Genomic DNA, 12,618 nt, shown 5'->3' on the forward strand with positions numbered 1-12,618 from the left:
ACAACCCCTTTCATGTGATCAATACTCAAAGAGATATAGATAGACTTAGGTTTATCATATGAAAAAATCCCTGTGACTATTCTTAATAGATAAGTAAAGAAGCTATATAGGAAGTTGAAAGTAGTATGTATGTTAAGTATTTGCACTTATCCGAAATTTGAGGTAAGTGTTCATTAAAATTCAGAGGACCAAATTTCAAAAGGGGAAGAGAATGTAATGACCCTAAATTTTAAATTAAAAAATTATTATCTCCCAATTTATATTTTATTTAAATTTATTTTATGGTAAATGGAAAAGGGAAAATTAGTGAAAATTATATTAATAGCTTACTTGAAGGTCTAAAGTTTAAATATATTTTTTTTGAAATATATTAATTTTATTTAGTTTAAAATTTTGGAAAATTTACTAAAGTGCTCATGTCTTTTATGTTATTAGAGAAAATGTTGGGCTCTCTTTTGTAATATTTGCAATTTCTTAAAGTTTAAATTTATATTCTCCCTCGGTCAGATATGCACGCACCGCCTCTTTTATTTTTCTTTCTCCTTCTTCAAAAATTCCAGAACCGAGAGAGATCACCTCTTTTCTCCCTCTGTTCTTTCGGCATTCATCCTTGCTCGCTGGTGTGAGTGTGAGCCAAAGAGAGAGTCAAGAGTCTTGGTCCTTTGTTCTTCTTCATCCATTTCCTTTCTGTGTCTCTGAAGTGTACGAGTGAGGAGCTAGGCTGTTCAGTCCATCGCTGATGTCAGTGTTCGCTATGAATCCGCTACTGTCAAGAACCGAAGTCGCGAGTTCATCCACTCCCCTGCTCCTCCAGTGGTCTTCTTTTCATGCAATGGTGATGCCTAAACCTCTCTCCCCTGTTTTTTTTTCATTGTTGAATCCTACTTTCTCATTTTTTTTCTTTGATCTGTTATCGGTGCTCAAGTAAGAGAGGAACTGAAATTATTGATCTCTTTCACCTTCTCCTTCCTTCCTCAATTGCCTTCAACATTGCGAATATGGTTGTGAGCTTGAACGCCATCCGCCGCTATTGGAGATCTAATACATGATTTCTCCTACTCCCTGTTTCGTGACGCTCTCTGATCTCTATTCAGCCGGCTGTTGTGCATGCATGAGGATCTCTTTCTTCCTCTTCGAACAACAGTGTATCCTCTTACTTTTTGATATTATTGATCAAAGGAAATTTAGAAGGAGAGGAAATCGATTAATGTGGTGAGAAGAGGACTTTATACTTTGACAAAACTTCAGGTAAATGAATAACGTCCCAACTAAATTATCAATTATTTTTCTTGCCGAAAATTTCTATTTTTATATAGATTATTTTAATAATAAGTATGTTGATTAGTGGATATTTTGTTATTTAAATTTCTTCACTTTTAAGTTATAAGATAATAGTGAAGAATATTTACATCATGGCACATGAATGTTTTACCCCTTAATGCTTTCAAGATTGATAAAAATCATTTTCACTAGCTTTGGTAATTTTTGATTATTCAATAAATGCAAGCATGAATATTGGATATGAAATTTTATTTGGCAAGTTTTGATGCCTGAAAACTATTCATGCGAGTTTGATTTCAAGAAGAGAAATTATATTTTGCAAGTGATGATTTTCTCGCATATTTAAAAATGAATTTGAAAGGGACTTTATACAGAACATTAGTTGCTAACGACAGTTCTGTTAGCCCTCGGTGCGCCATGGTTCACCTAGCTAGCAGGGTGCTTATAAGAGGTGCTAGCCCCGTGCGATGGCCAACGCACGTGGAATGGAGGGATGATTATTCGTGAGCATTGTACTCATGTTTGATTTTGTGGCTTTGAACCGCATTTAATTAGTATTACCATCGTGGACTGTGTGTCCACATTTGTTTCGTGACTTCAGCTGCATTTGGTTATTTACCCTTATGAACTATATGTCCACGTTTGTTAATTGTTTTGATAAGTCCCTATAATTATGAGTTTTTAATCATTTGATGGATCTATTTTCATTGATTTTGATTAATGACATATTTATAATTATTTAATGCAATTATTTGCTTTACTAAAATTATATGGTAATGACGTTTGATATGATACTTTAATGAATCAAGAATTTATTTAAAGTTACATAAAGTCCTTTTATGATGAAGTTTTTCAAATATTTGTTTATAAAAATTGTTATTTCTAACCCATATAATCATGTTAAACTTCCTTTTTATACATATTTAATTATTTATTATTAGGATTTTATTCACTAGAAATTTATTTTGGTCTCAAATTTATTGTCTAACACTAAATCTATTGCTGACCTCTGAGGGGCATACAACTGCTCTGGGTGAAATTTTGTTTAGCACTATTTCCCAATGGTGTAAATATTTGAATTCATGTATTTTATTTTGGAAGTAAGGTTAGATGCTCCACATCACCTATAACTAGGATTCTATTTTGATATATGTTATCTGCTAGATGGAAAAAGTTGAGCTCTTGATTGATATTATATTTTATGTAAGATAGAGTGTTGTAGAAGTTTTTATAAGATTCTATTTATTGGGGAGGTTCTACCAAAATTTTAACAAAAATATTAAAACTTTTATTATGAGTTTTATTATGTCATAATTTTTAGAACAAATTCAACTATGCTTTAAAAAAATAGAAAGATTTCTCAATTTAGGGCTTAAGGGATGTGCGATAAGGTTCACATCCCATGCCAATCACCCTTTATTTTTGGGGCGTGACACTAGTTTAGCCTAAACTTGGCCTACATCTAATCCTCAAGATTACCTTAAAATTTTTAACTAAACTCATAAGCTTTAATGGATGCTTGCAACCACAGTACAAACTCCCAAAACTTAATTAGTCTTGATTCAACAATAAACCTTGCTACAATTAGAAGTTGTTATAACTCACTTGAAAAATCTCTTTTCAAGATTTCTGCTAAAATATCTCAAATATGAACTCTCTTAGACGAGTAGATAGATTATAATTGAAAGCTTGGAAACTAGTAAGAGCTTTTTTACAAACTTTATCAAGAATGGTAAATAATGAATGCAAGACTTTGATGCACAACTTTGAAAAGTTTTTTAAGAATGGTCAAATGATGAATAGTTTACTCAAATATCAGAATTCTTATTTTGAACTTGAATTGTATCACATATATAGTTTTGGCAATTGACAGACTGTTGAAACAGTGTTTATAATCGTTGGTGACATTTCTTGCATGTAACCAGTTGGTTTACACGTGAAATGGAGCTAGCCAAGTTTCAATCAAGCATATGTGACAATTCAAACATGAATATTAGGGTGACTCATGTGTGTTTTAGAGGATATGAATATATAAACCATTATGTGTGACAAAACATGCGTGTGACCCTAAGGTTCTCAAACGTGAAATGGCTGGCAAAATGCTAAAGCCATTCTGTGTGACAAATCACTCATGAGACTAACTCTTTATCATGCGTGGAATGGTTGGTTCTAAAACCAAAAACATTATGGAAGATGGATCACGCATGGAACACTCTATCACACATGCGTGAAATGGCTAGTTACAAAACTAAGCCATTCTAGAAAACAAAACATTTGTGGAACCAATGTGCATTCAAGTAAGGATTTCATGATTGAAGATACTTAGAACAGTAAGTGTACATGATGAATTAGGCTTGAAATGGCTTAAGACTTACTTAGCTAAAATGTGTTCAAAAGGCTTAGTGACAAATCACACGTGAATTCTTTCCCATTCAAGCCTAAAATGGAACTTCACAATATGTAAAGGAACACAAGATGATAATTCAAGTGTGCATACCCAATGACAGCTTGTATGAAATGGAGCACAGAAGCTTCATCAAAGCATCACACAGACATAAGTGACAAATCATGCATGGATCACTACTGATTTTGGCTTAAAACGTCAGTCAGTGTGCCTAAGATAATAAATCACATGCAGGACCATACTGAATCACACATGGATCATTAGACAGTGAAAACCACAACTTCTATGATCTACTTTAAGCTAGAATGACATACCTCACAAGCTTGAATAGACTAAGACAAGTCCTAAAATGTACAAATGAGATTTATGACCTAAGAATGATGCACTCATTTCAATTATGATAACATGTGATCTAGCTCTCAAAGTATTCATATTGAATCTAAGAGAATTAAATAACTCATCTTATAAAACTTCATCTTCTCTTGATTCTCCATGTTCTTAAGGTTTTTGTCTTCATCCATGATTTTTTATGTATCTACACACATAGCAAAAACATCTTCTCTTTGGTTTTGTAACCATCAAAACATATGATTCAACATTCTTGCTTTTAAGTTATGGCTAGATGGTATAAGTATAGGTGTTGTAATGGAGTTAGTGTCTATAATTTCCGTTCTTAACTTCCTAGACGATGGTAAGCCTTAGGAGGTGAAACCTACACTTCTTTAGTTTGTTAATGCATGACATGAATATGTATAATCAACTTTTGGTAATGTGAATGCTTGAAGCAAGTTAGTAGGCTAATGGTTAATATCAGGGGTTTAGGGACACTTTGTTAAAGTTGAAAGCATTTTGTGCATGCCTTTCATCCAAGGTGTCCAAATTTCCCATATGTTACCAGATAGGGGAAAGGCTGGTTCCATTAGTTAGATTGTTGATTTATCTATGTATAAGCGCTTAGGTCACTTTAATCGAAGGTCCAAGAAGTTAATTAGGTGCTTTGGAAGTTTGATTTTTGCTACTATAAAATTTGTGATGATATGGCATTGCACTGTGGTAGATTTCTTGGTTAACTACAGTGAATGCATGTGGATGAGCTGGTCATAATGGAAAAGCCTGTTAGCTGTGGTAGATAGCCTCTAGGTCATAGGCCACCCCGGACATGCATAGTGCTATCTAAATGACTATTTTATCCTTGTCTTAAAGCTATTTCCATTTTCCATGTTTTTGCATATTATTTATACTCTAATTCTTGGGAAATACTTTGTAAATATTTTTTGAATGACATTTTGGAATCCCAACTTCCAAGTTAATTTTTATGAAAGAATTATCTCTTGTGCCATGGTTGATCCTTAGTCATTAAAGGTTGTTATGATTAGTTGAATTTGGTTAGAATTAATGATAAAAGTCATTGTAGGGCTTAGGTCCAAATTTACTCCCTTCAATTGGGCCCAGGTGGCCCCATTCACTCTCTAACCTACTTCCAAGCTACCAACAAGTCCAATGAGTCCATTAGTCACCCCTAAACGTCATTTACTTAATTTTGCACCAAATTACAAATTTATCTCTTATTAACTTATTAATCATGAAATAAAATTTTGAGATGTTACAATAGTGACTTCTATTTTATTATATATTCTATGATAATGATAGATGCGGTCTAAAGGTAATGTATTAAGAAAGCTATTATTTCCCATTAAAGTAATGTATGGGTGAGAGGAAGATTACATGATATATACACACCTATGCAAGCTATGCTAATGTTTGAGACATGTCTCTTATGATATCATTTTATGGTTTTCATTAGTGTGGACACTAGGTATATGAGAGAGGCAATCTAAGTCTTATACTAACTCAAGGGATAAGATCAGCCACAAGAAATGTATATGTAGGTAAATCCAAGACATATGAAGCACAAAGTAAATATAAGAACAAATCAACTTTAAAGTTATTTCATGCTAGTCCAAAATAAAATTTCTAATACAAATGCCCAAAATGAAGATGTTATGTCCACACAATCACAACAAAGCATCTTGTATGAAAGGAAATAAGAGAAGGAGAAAAAATAATTCTATCAAGTGTAAGTGTGAGATGTTATATTTAGTCCATCCTTGGTATATTTGGGCCAAGCCCATTTTGTATAGACTAAAGTTGTAGCCTTCCAATCTAATTTGTTCCTTCTATGATGTTGTATCCTCATGCATGATTAAAAATGGGCGTGTAAGGAGCCAATTCCAAGCTAAACCTGTCCCTGGCTTCAGATAAAATTCAAAGAATATATCTATATGTGTGTGTGTGTGTGGGGAAAAATATAGCTTTTGGTCTCTATACTTTGCTCGCATTTTATTTTTGGTCCCTGTACTTTTTCAGTATTTTAGGTCCCTACACTTTTATTTTTCATTATTTTTGGTTCCTTTATGAACAAAGTATCGGAATTTTGGAGGAATCAAAAACAATAAAAAATAAAAGTGTAGAGACTTAAAATACTAAAAAAAATAAAGATAAAAAAAAGTGAGCAAAGTATAGGAACCAAACGTTATGTTTTTTTCTATATATATATATATATATATATAATATACAAGAAGCCGACAGACAAAATTTAATCAATTGGTGAAATCAGTTAAATATCAAGTTGTATTGACCAAATTGTCAAACTCCTAGCTCTTTTGGGCAACAATAAAAAAATAATTATTAGTCCTAATATATAATAGACACAAGAAACAGCTATGCCTAGCTAGCATAAATCCAAATAAAAAGTAACAAAAGCTGAAGACAGTTTTATTTCCTTCTTTATTTTTGCTAATAGATACTTTCTACCAAATGCCTCTCTATGATTTAAACAAGTTGGAACCTGAAAACAATATTTCTTACTAGGTTGCTTCTTCTATGTGCTTTCCTAGTTTCCTTACTGATAAGTGATAATGCCACTTGCACAAATGCACAATTCTGAAGTTATTCTATGAGCAATGACAAACTTCCAATGTCATTTGGCCAACTAATTAATTTATTCTTTATTATAATGCAGGAGTTTTCAAGTTATTATTTATTTATTCTTTAGTTAAATGTTATGATCTTTTAAGTGTTTGTAGTACACAGAATTAGATGAACGAACGTAATTTCATGGATGAAAAATATTTTTGGGAAAACATAATTATTGTGGTTGCTATAATTTTAATATGTTTTGATATATGTATCTATAATTTTTTCCATTGCTTTCCCTGTAGTTTATCAGATCTGTACGTTGGTTTCTCTATGTTTGAATATTTCTAAAAGAATGAGATGAGGTTGCATCAATGATGTTAAATATATTGACATGTGATTAATTAATGTTTTTAATCGTTGTGCTCAAATGAAATTATGATTTAACAGATTGGAATTTTAAACATAAAACAGAACAAGATGGACAACACTTGTGATTTATTAAATCATAATTCCACCTCAACATATTTAGCATAGTTAACATCATTAATGCCATTTCATCATTCTTATGAACATATTCAAAAATAAATGGACTGACATTGTAAATGAGATATAATTAGAGAGACTTGAAATAACAAAAGAAAATTATAGGGATTTATACCAAAACAAGTTAAAATATAGGGATCAATAGTTATATTTTTCTCAATATCTTTTTATGAGATTTTAAATGATGATAGTTAATTATTGTTGAATAATAACGGAATATATAATCTCCCTCTGATTCAAAATAATCGTTAATTATTTAGGTTTTAAATAAATTAATTATTTTTTGGACGATTTTATCCTTCAAAATGAAGAATTACTGATTTGGACAGTATAATTTTTTTAATGAACCTGATTTGGACAATACTATATATAAATAAGAGTTGTTTAGTAAAATGCGATTACATTTTATTAAAATTTAATTTATTTATAATTAGGTTGTTTAATTTGTGTGCACATAACTCTAAAGTGACAATTATTTTGGAAGGGACGAAGTATTATATATTTTATTTTTTGTGTAAACAAAAACTAACTAATCAAGCCTTTGTTGTGTGAAGCATGTAGGACTTACGATTTTGTTTATAATTTGAAAAATTTAATCATTTGTTCTTTATAGTTCTAACTCAATTATAAATCAATCTTTAAATTTTACCTTTTACTACTCAGTCCTTATAGTTTCAACCATTTAAATATTGATTAATATATTTTAAAAATATAATTATAAAGATTAAAAATATTTTAAACTTTTAATATTTATAATATGTATAAATATTAAAAGGGTTTAGTAATTTTAAATATTAGTAATAAATTTTAACATAGTTTTAATTTTTATAATTTTATTTTTAAGATATAAAGACTAATATTTAAATAATTAAAAATATAAGAATTGAATTATAAGAGTCAAAGTTTAAATATTGAATTACAACCGAGTTAAAACTTCATGTACTTAGTTACAATGAGTTAAAGTTTAAGAATTAAGTTATAACTAAATTAAAATTATAAGTATTAAATAATTAATTTTTTTTATAATTTTGTTGTGTTATGTGAGGTGAAGCATCAAGATTAGTAATGGAAAAGCATTCACTTCTTTATTATTTTTTTTTTTCCGCCAAGACATTTACGTACTTCTTAATAAAATCTATCTGAAGTGGATAGGTCTGTGTTATGAGGTCCGGTAAAACGTCAATTCAATATATTTATTGTCTTCTAGTATGATTAATTGTACCTTTTTCTTTCAGACAAATGGAAGAATCTTCAATTGGGTGAGTTATAGAATTTATAATATACGTTGTCTTGATTTTAAACTCTGACTTCGTTTAATTTTTTTTAATGTAAAAAGTATTTTATAAAGCTCATAATCAAAACATCAAACCATTAATGACTTTTTCTTCATTACAAATCAAACTATTAATTGAAAACAAAACTTGAGAATTTGGACTATATATTTAAATTTAGAACCAAGAAGATGATTATATATAAGTCAAATTTTCTAAATTAGCTTCACAACTCGTATCTTGCTATATACTTTTTTCATTAAAAAATATAAAGTATTTTTAATTAAATTTTACCTCTATAAATTTGTTAATTACTTTTAAACTAATAATATTTTTTTATATTTATACTTATTTAATAGGGTGTCTCACTTGAAAATAAATATAATTAAAATGTTTTATTTATTAAGGTAAATTCTGAAAAAAATACATTAATTACATCTTAAAATGCTAAAAATATTTTACAGCTTTAAACATCTAACTCCTTTACAGTTTTTGATGAGGAAGCATTTTATATTTGGTAAAAGTATATTTTTATCCCTCCAACTTTATTAACCACATTAATTTTATAAAATGTATTTTCAATAATTTAATCTTACACTAGTAGTCTCCTGAACACATTAAATGCCAACAGTAAAATTTTAAATATTAATAAAATATTTTTTAAAAAATAAAAATAATCAGATCAAATTATCATCACTTTATAATTCTTTATCATTGTCACTTAAAATTGAAATCTTGATATTCTCTATAATTAAAATTAATAGTGCTAGGATTAAATGATTGAACAAAATCCCTTTATGAAATTAAGGGATCAAATTAAGGCATGATATAAAGTTAGAGGATAAAAAGTACCTTTTATCTCTTTATATTGTTTTATGTAAAAAACTGATATATTTATCATTATATACTTAAAATATTTTTTTAATTAAATCAAGATATGTGTATCTTTATATATTATTTAATCTATAACAAAATTTTTTATTAATATTATTAACATATTAAAATTCATATCTCTTAACTTGATTAGATAAAAGTATATTAAATATATAAGGTTAAGTACATAAGTCTTGCCCTTTTTTATATCAATAATATAAATTTAAAATTTACTATGCACATTTACTTTGAACTATTCAGATTTAAAACATTTAACTTGTAATAAAGAAAAAAGGAAGATCCAGTTAATTAGGATACTATATTTACTTTTAATATTGTATTTACTAAAATAAAAAATTTATAAAATTATAAAAAATTTAATATTAAATATGGATCATTCAAATTAATTCTAGATAATCAAATAATACAAATTATAAAAAAATTAATATTAAATTTTGACAATATGAAGCTAAAGAATCCAGATTGATAGTGAGTAGATCTTGTAAAAAAATTTATTTTAATAAATATAAAATTAAATTAAAAATAAATATATGTATTTTGTGCTTTCACAGATTTAAAATAAATTTTATGCCAGCCCTTCTCTCTATCATAAGATCAATCTAATGGCAAATATGAACTTACTTCCCAGCCGCGGCACACTATCCATGGGAGGGGGCCAAATCCTACATACTTAACCTGAAAATTGACCTTATCTTTACTTCTTTCTTTCTCTCCTTGGACAAGTTTAAGAAATATCATCAAATTCTTTTACTATATTATTCACAAGTTGTACAATGTTTGATATTAATGACATTTATTTTAATAGCAGAGATTTAAATTTAATAATTTATTTAAGAAGGATTTGCTTATTGATTGGATTACATCTCAAATTATTATTTTTTAATTAAGAGATAGTCTACAATTGTCTGTCATATATACCTCCCTAGCTCCATGTCCTCTATATATATTATCCTCTCTCTCTTTATGAAGATTCATCTTATTAAATTATCTCCTACATCTTTAATTTCTATAGCTCTCTAGCTCGATCGCCATGGACAAGCTTTTAAGAAATCTCAAGTTGTTGTTCTCATTATCCTTGCTTTTCTTCTTCTGATCACACACTTGTTACCTTCCTCCATTAGACCTGCTTTCTTATACTTCATCTTCAACTTCCTCATCATATCTCTTGGTGCTGAAGCTGGTCTTCTCTCATTCTCATCAGCTTCTTCTTCTTCTTCTTCTTCTTCTTCTAAGCCATCATCATTACATACCAAAACAACTTCTTTTTCTGCTTCTTCTTCTCTTACCCAGAAACCTGTAATAATGGCCCATGAAGCTATAATACCTGAGGTAAAGGAACAAGCTACTTCTGTGTCATCAGAACATAATAATGAAAAGAAGGCCATCCTTGCTAGGGTTAAAAAGCCAAGCCTTTTCTTCATAGCATGTGAAGAAACTGAAGCAGAGGAAGCCAAGAATGATCATGATGAGCTGTGCGATAAAGCTGAGGCTTTCATTAGGAACTTTTACAAGCAGTTGAAGATGCAGAGAGAGGAGTCTTGGAAGAAGATTCATGAATTTCATCAGAAAGCCTTTTAATATTCTGCTTTTACTTTATATAATTAATGTGGCAGTTAACATTGGTTCTGGGGATGATCTACTAGTTAAAGGGATTAAGAGATGTCATTTTCATTTCTTCAATAATGATCCATAGGTTTGGTGCAGATTTTAGTTTATGATAGGTTTTGGCCAAAAAGTGAAAGGTGACATTGTACAAATAAATGTTGAAATGTTAAATATGTAAGATTAATTTGCAAAAAATATCCATAAATATTTTACGGGAAATTACAGATATCTTAAATTATTTGTTACTCAATGTGGAATTTTGCTCATCAACACTTCAAAAATGATGCAAAAATTTTCAATATATAACAAAGTTAAGACATCGATCTGTCAAGTAAGGATTATGGGTCTGTATAACTTTCAGATTAGTTTTACTTCAAAGTGTGTTTATCTAGCTATGAAGTGTGACAAAAATAAAATATTGTGCCTAGAGTTGCTGTCAATTTGAACAAATTTTAACACATGTATTTACATGCTACACTTCAGGTCAATCAATATTTCAACTTTACCAACATTCATAGTCAACATTTGTGAATGCATGTACCTATATATGTCAGGTATATATTAATAATTTTGTATCATTTGTTAAAATTGATAAGCCAAATTACACTATATACTTAAGTTCATTATATAAATATATATGTAGATCCTTGTAGAATACTTTATAGATATTTTTTCCTTTTTAATTAACCCATTTACACTTGAGGCAACATATGGGACTCATTCTTTACATAACAAAACATTTAGCATCTATTGTATATGGGTGAATTAATTTTGCACTGTTTTTTTTTTAAATTGATGGACGAAATGGCATCATAATATAGTTTAGGATATCTATAGATCCTTTCAAAATACTTTATGGGTATCTTCATTCTTAAACCCTTGAATGTATTATGAAGCATGTGATACGTACATATAGCAAAAATTACAATTCACTACTAAAAAAAGAAGCTTTGGTGGCATTTAAAATTTTAATTTTATGATGTTTATAAAATGTTATAAAATTTAATAATATAATAGGTATCAAGTGATGTTTCATTAATTATTGAAACACTATGAAATTGGTAAAAGAGCGAGGGCATCTCTTTTTGCAAACACCACTTCTTTGATTTTATTTTTTCAAAAGAAACTAAGAGAGGTAATATTTACTTCCTATTGAAACACTACCTTTATTACCTACAAAGGTGGCATTTACAATAAGTACAAACACTACCTCTATGACAAATTTTTTAAAAATTAAAAATTCAATAAAGGTGGTGTTTATACATTCGCGTTTATACAATGTATAAACACCACTTCTACAATTTTTTTTTTTAATTTAAAAGAACATAGGTGGCATTTCTATACAACTAAAATGCCACCTATGTTGTTTTAGTCCATAGAGGTGGTGTTTCTTCCACCTCTTTGGTATTATTTTTTAAAAAAATCATATGTGGTGTTTCTTTGTGAAAAAAAATAGGTGGCGTTACTTAATTTTATTTTTTAAAAATAAATTTTTTAAAATATTGTACATTCAAATTTTTCATCAGAATAACAGATTTAACAATATACAATTAGTCCAACAATTTATAAACAATCCAGCTATACAATAAAAAGTTACATAACATATATTTACAATACAACAAAGTAGTTTACAACTACATTAATATCTTTAAGTTCTCTAACTTGGTTAAGACATCTAACAGCCTCAAATCTTACAAAATA

General features: G+C 28.9%; 1 protein-coding gene across 1 annotated transcript; it reads left to right on the forward strand.

Annotated features, from left to right (window-relative positions):
* Positions 1 to 739: 739 nt before the first annotated feature.
* Positions 740 to 11,125, forward strand: LOC129302663 (uncharacterized). The gene is made up of 2 exons (XM_054941568.1): positions 740 to 835; positions 10,333 to 11,125. Exons 1-2 carry the CDS (start codon positions 740 to 742, stop codon positions 10,888 to 10,890), a joined length of 654 nt encoding a protein of 217 aa, XP_054797543.1. The 3' UTR covers positions 10,891 to 11,125.
* Positions 11,126 to 12,618: the final 1,493 nt, after the last annotated feature.

The sequence above is a fragment of the Prosopis cineraria genome, unplaced genomic scaffold (assembly GCF_029017545.1).
Source record: "Prosopis cineraria cultivar Desert tree isolate PC_DT_omini unplaced genomic scaffold, ASM2901754v1 PC2, whole genome shotgun sequence".
NCBI lineage: Eukaryota > Viridiplantae > Streptophyta > Magnoliopsida > Fabales > Fabaceae > Prosopis > Prosopis cineraria.

Coding starts and splice junctions, on each gene's coding strand:
- LOC129302663 (XM_054941568.1), top strand. CDS start 740: ATGTCAGTGTTCGCTATGAATCCGCTACTGTCAAGAACCGAAGTCGCG. Junction 836..10,332: donor GGTCTTCTTTTCATGCAATG/GTGATGCCTAAA, acceptor ATAGCTCTCTAG/CTCGATCGCCATGGACAAGC.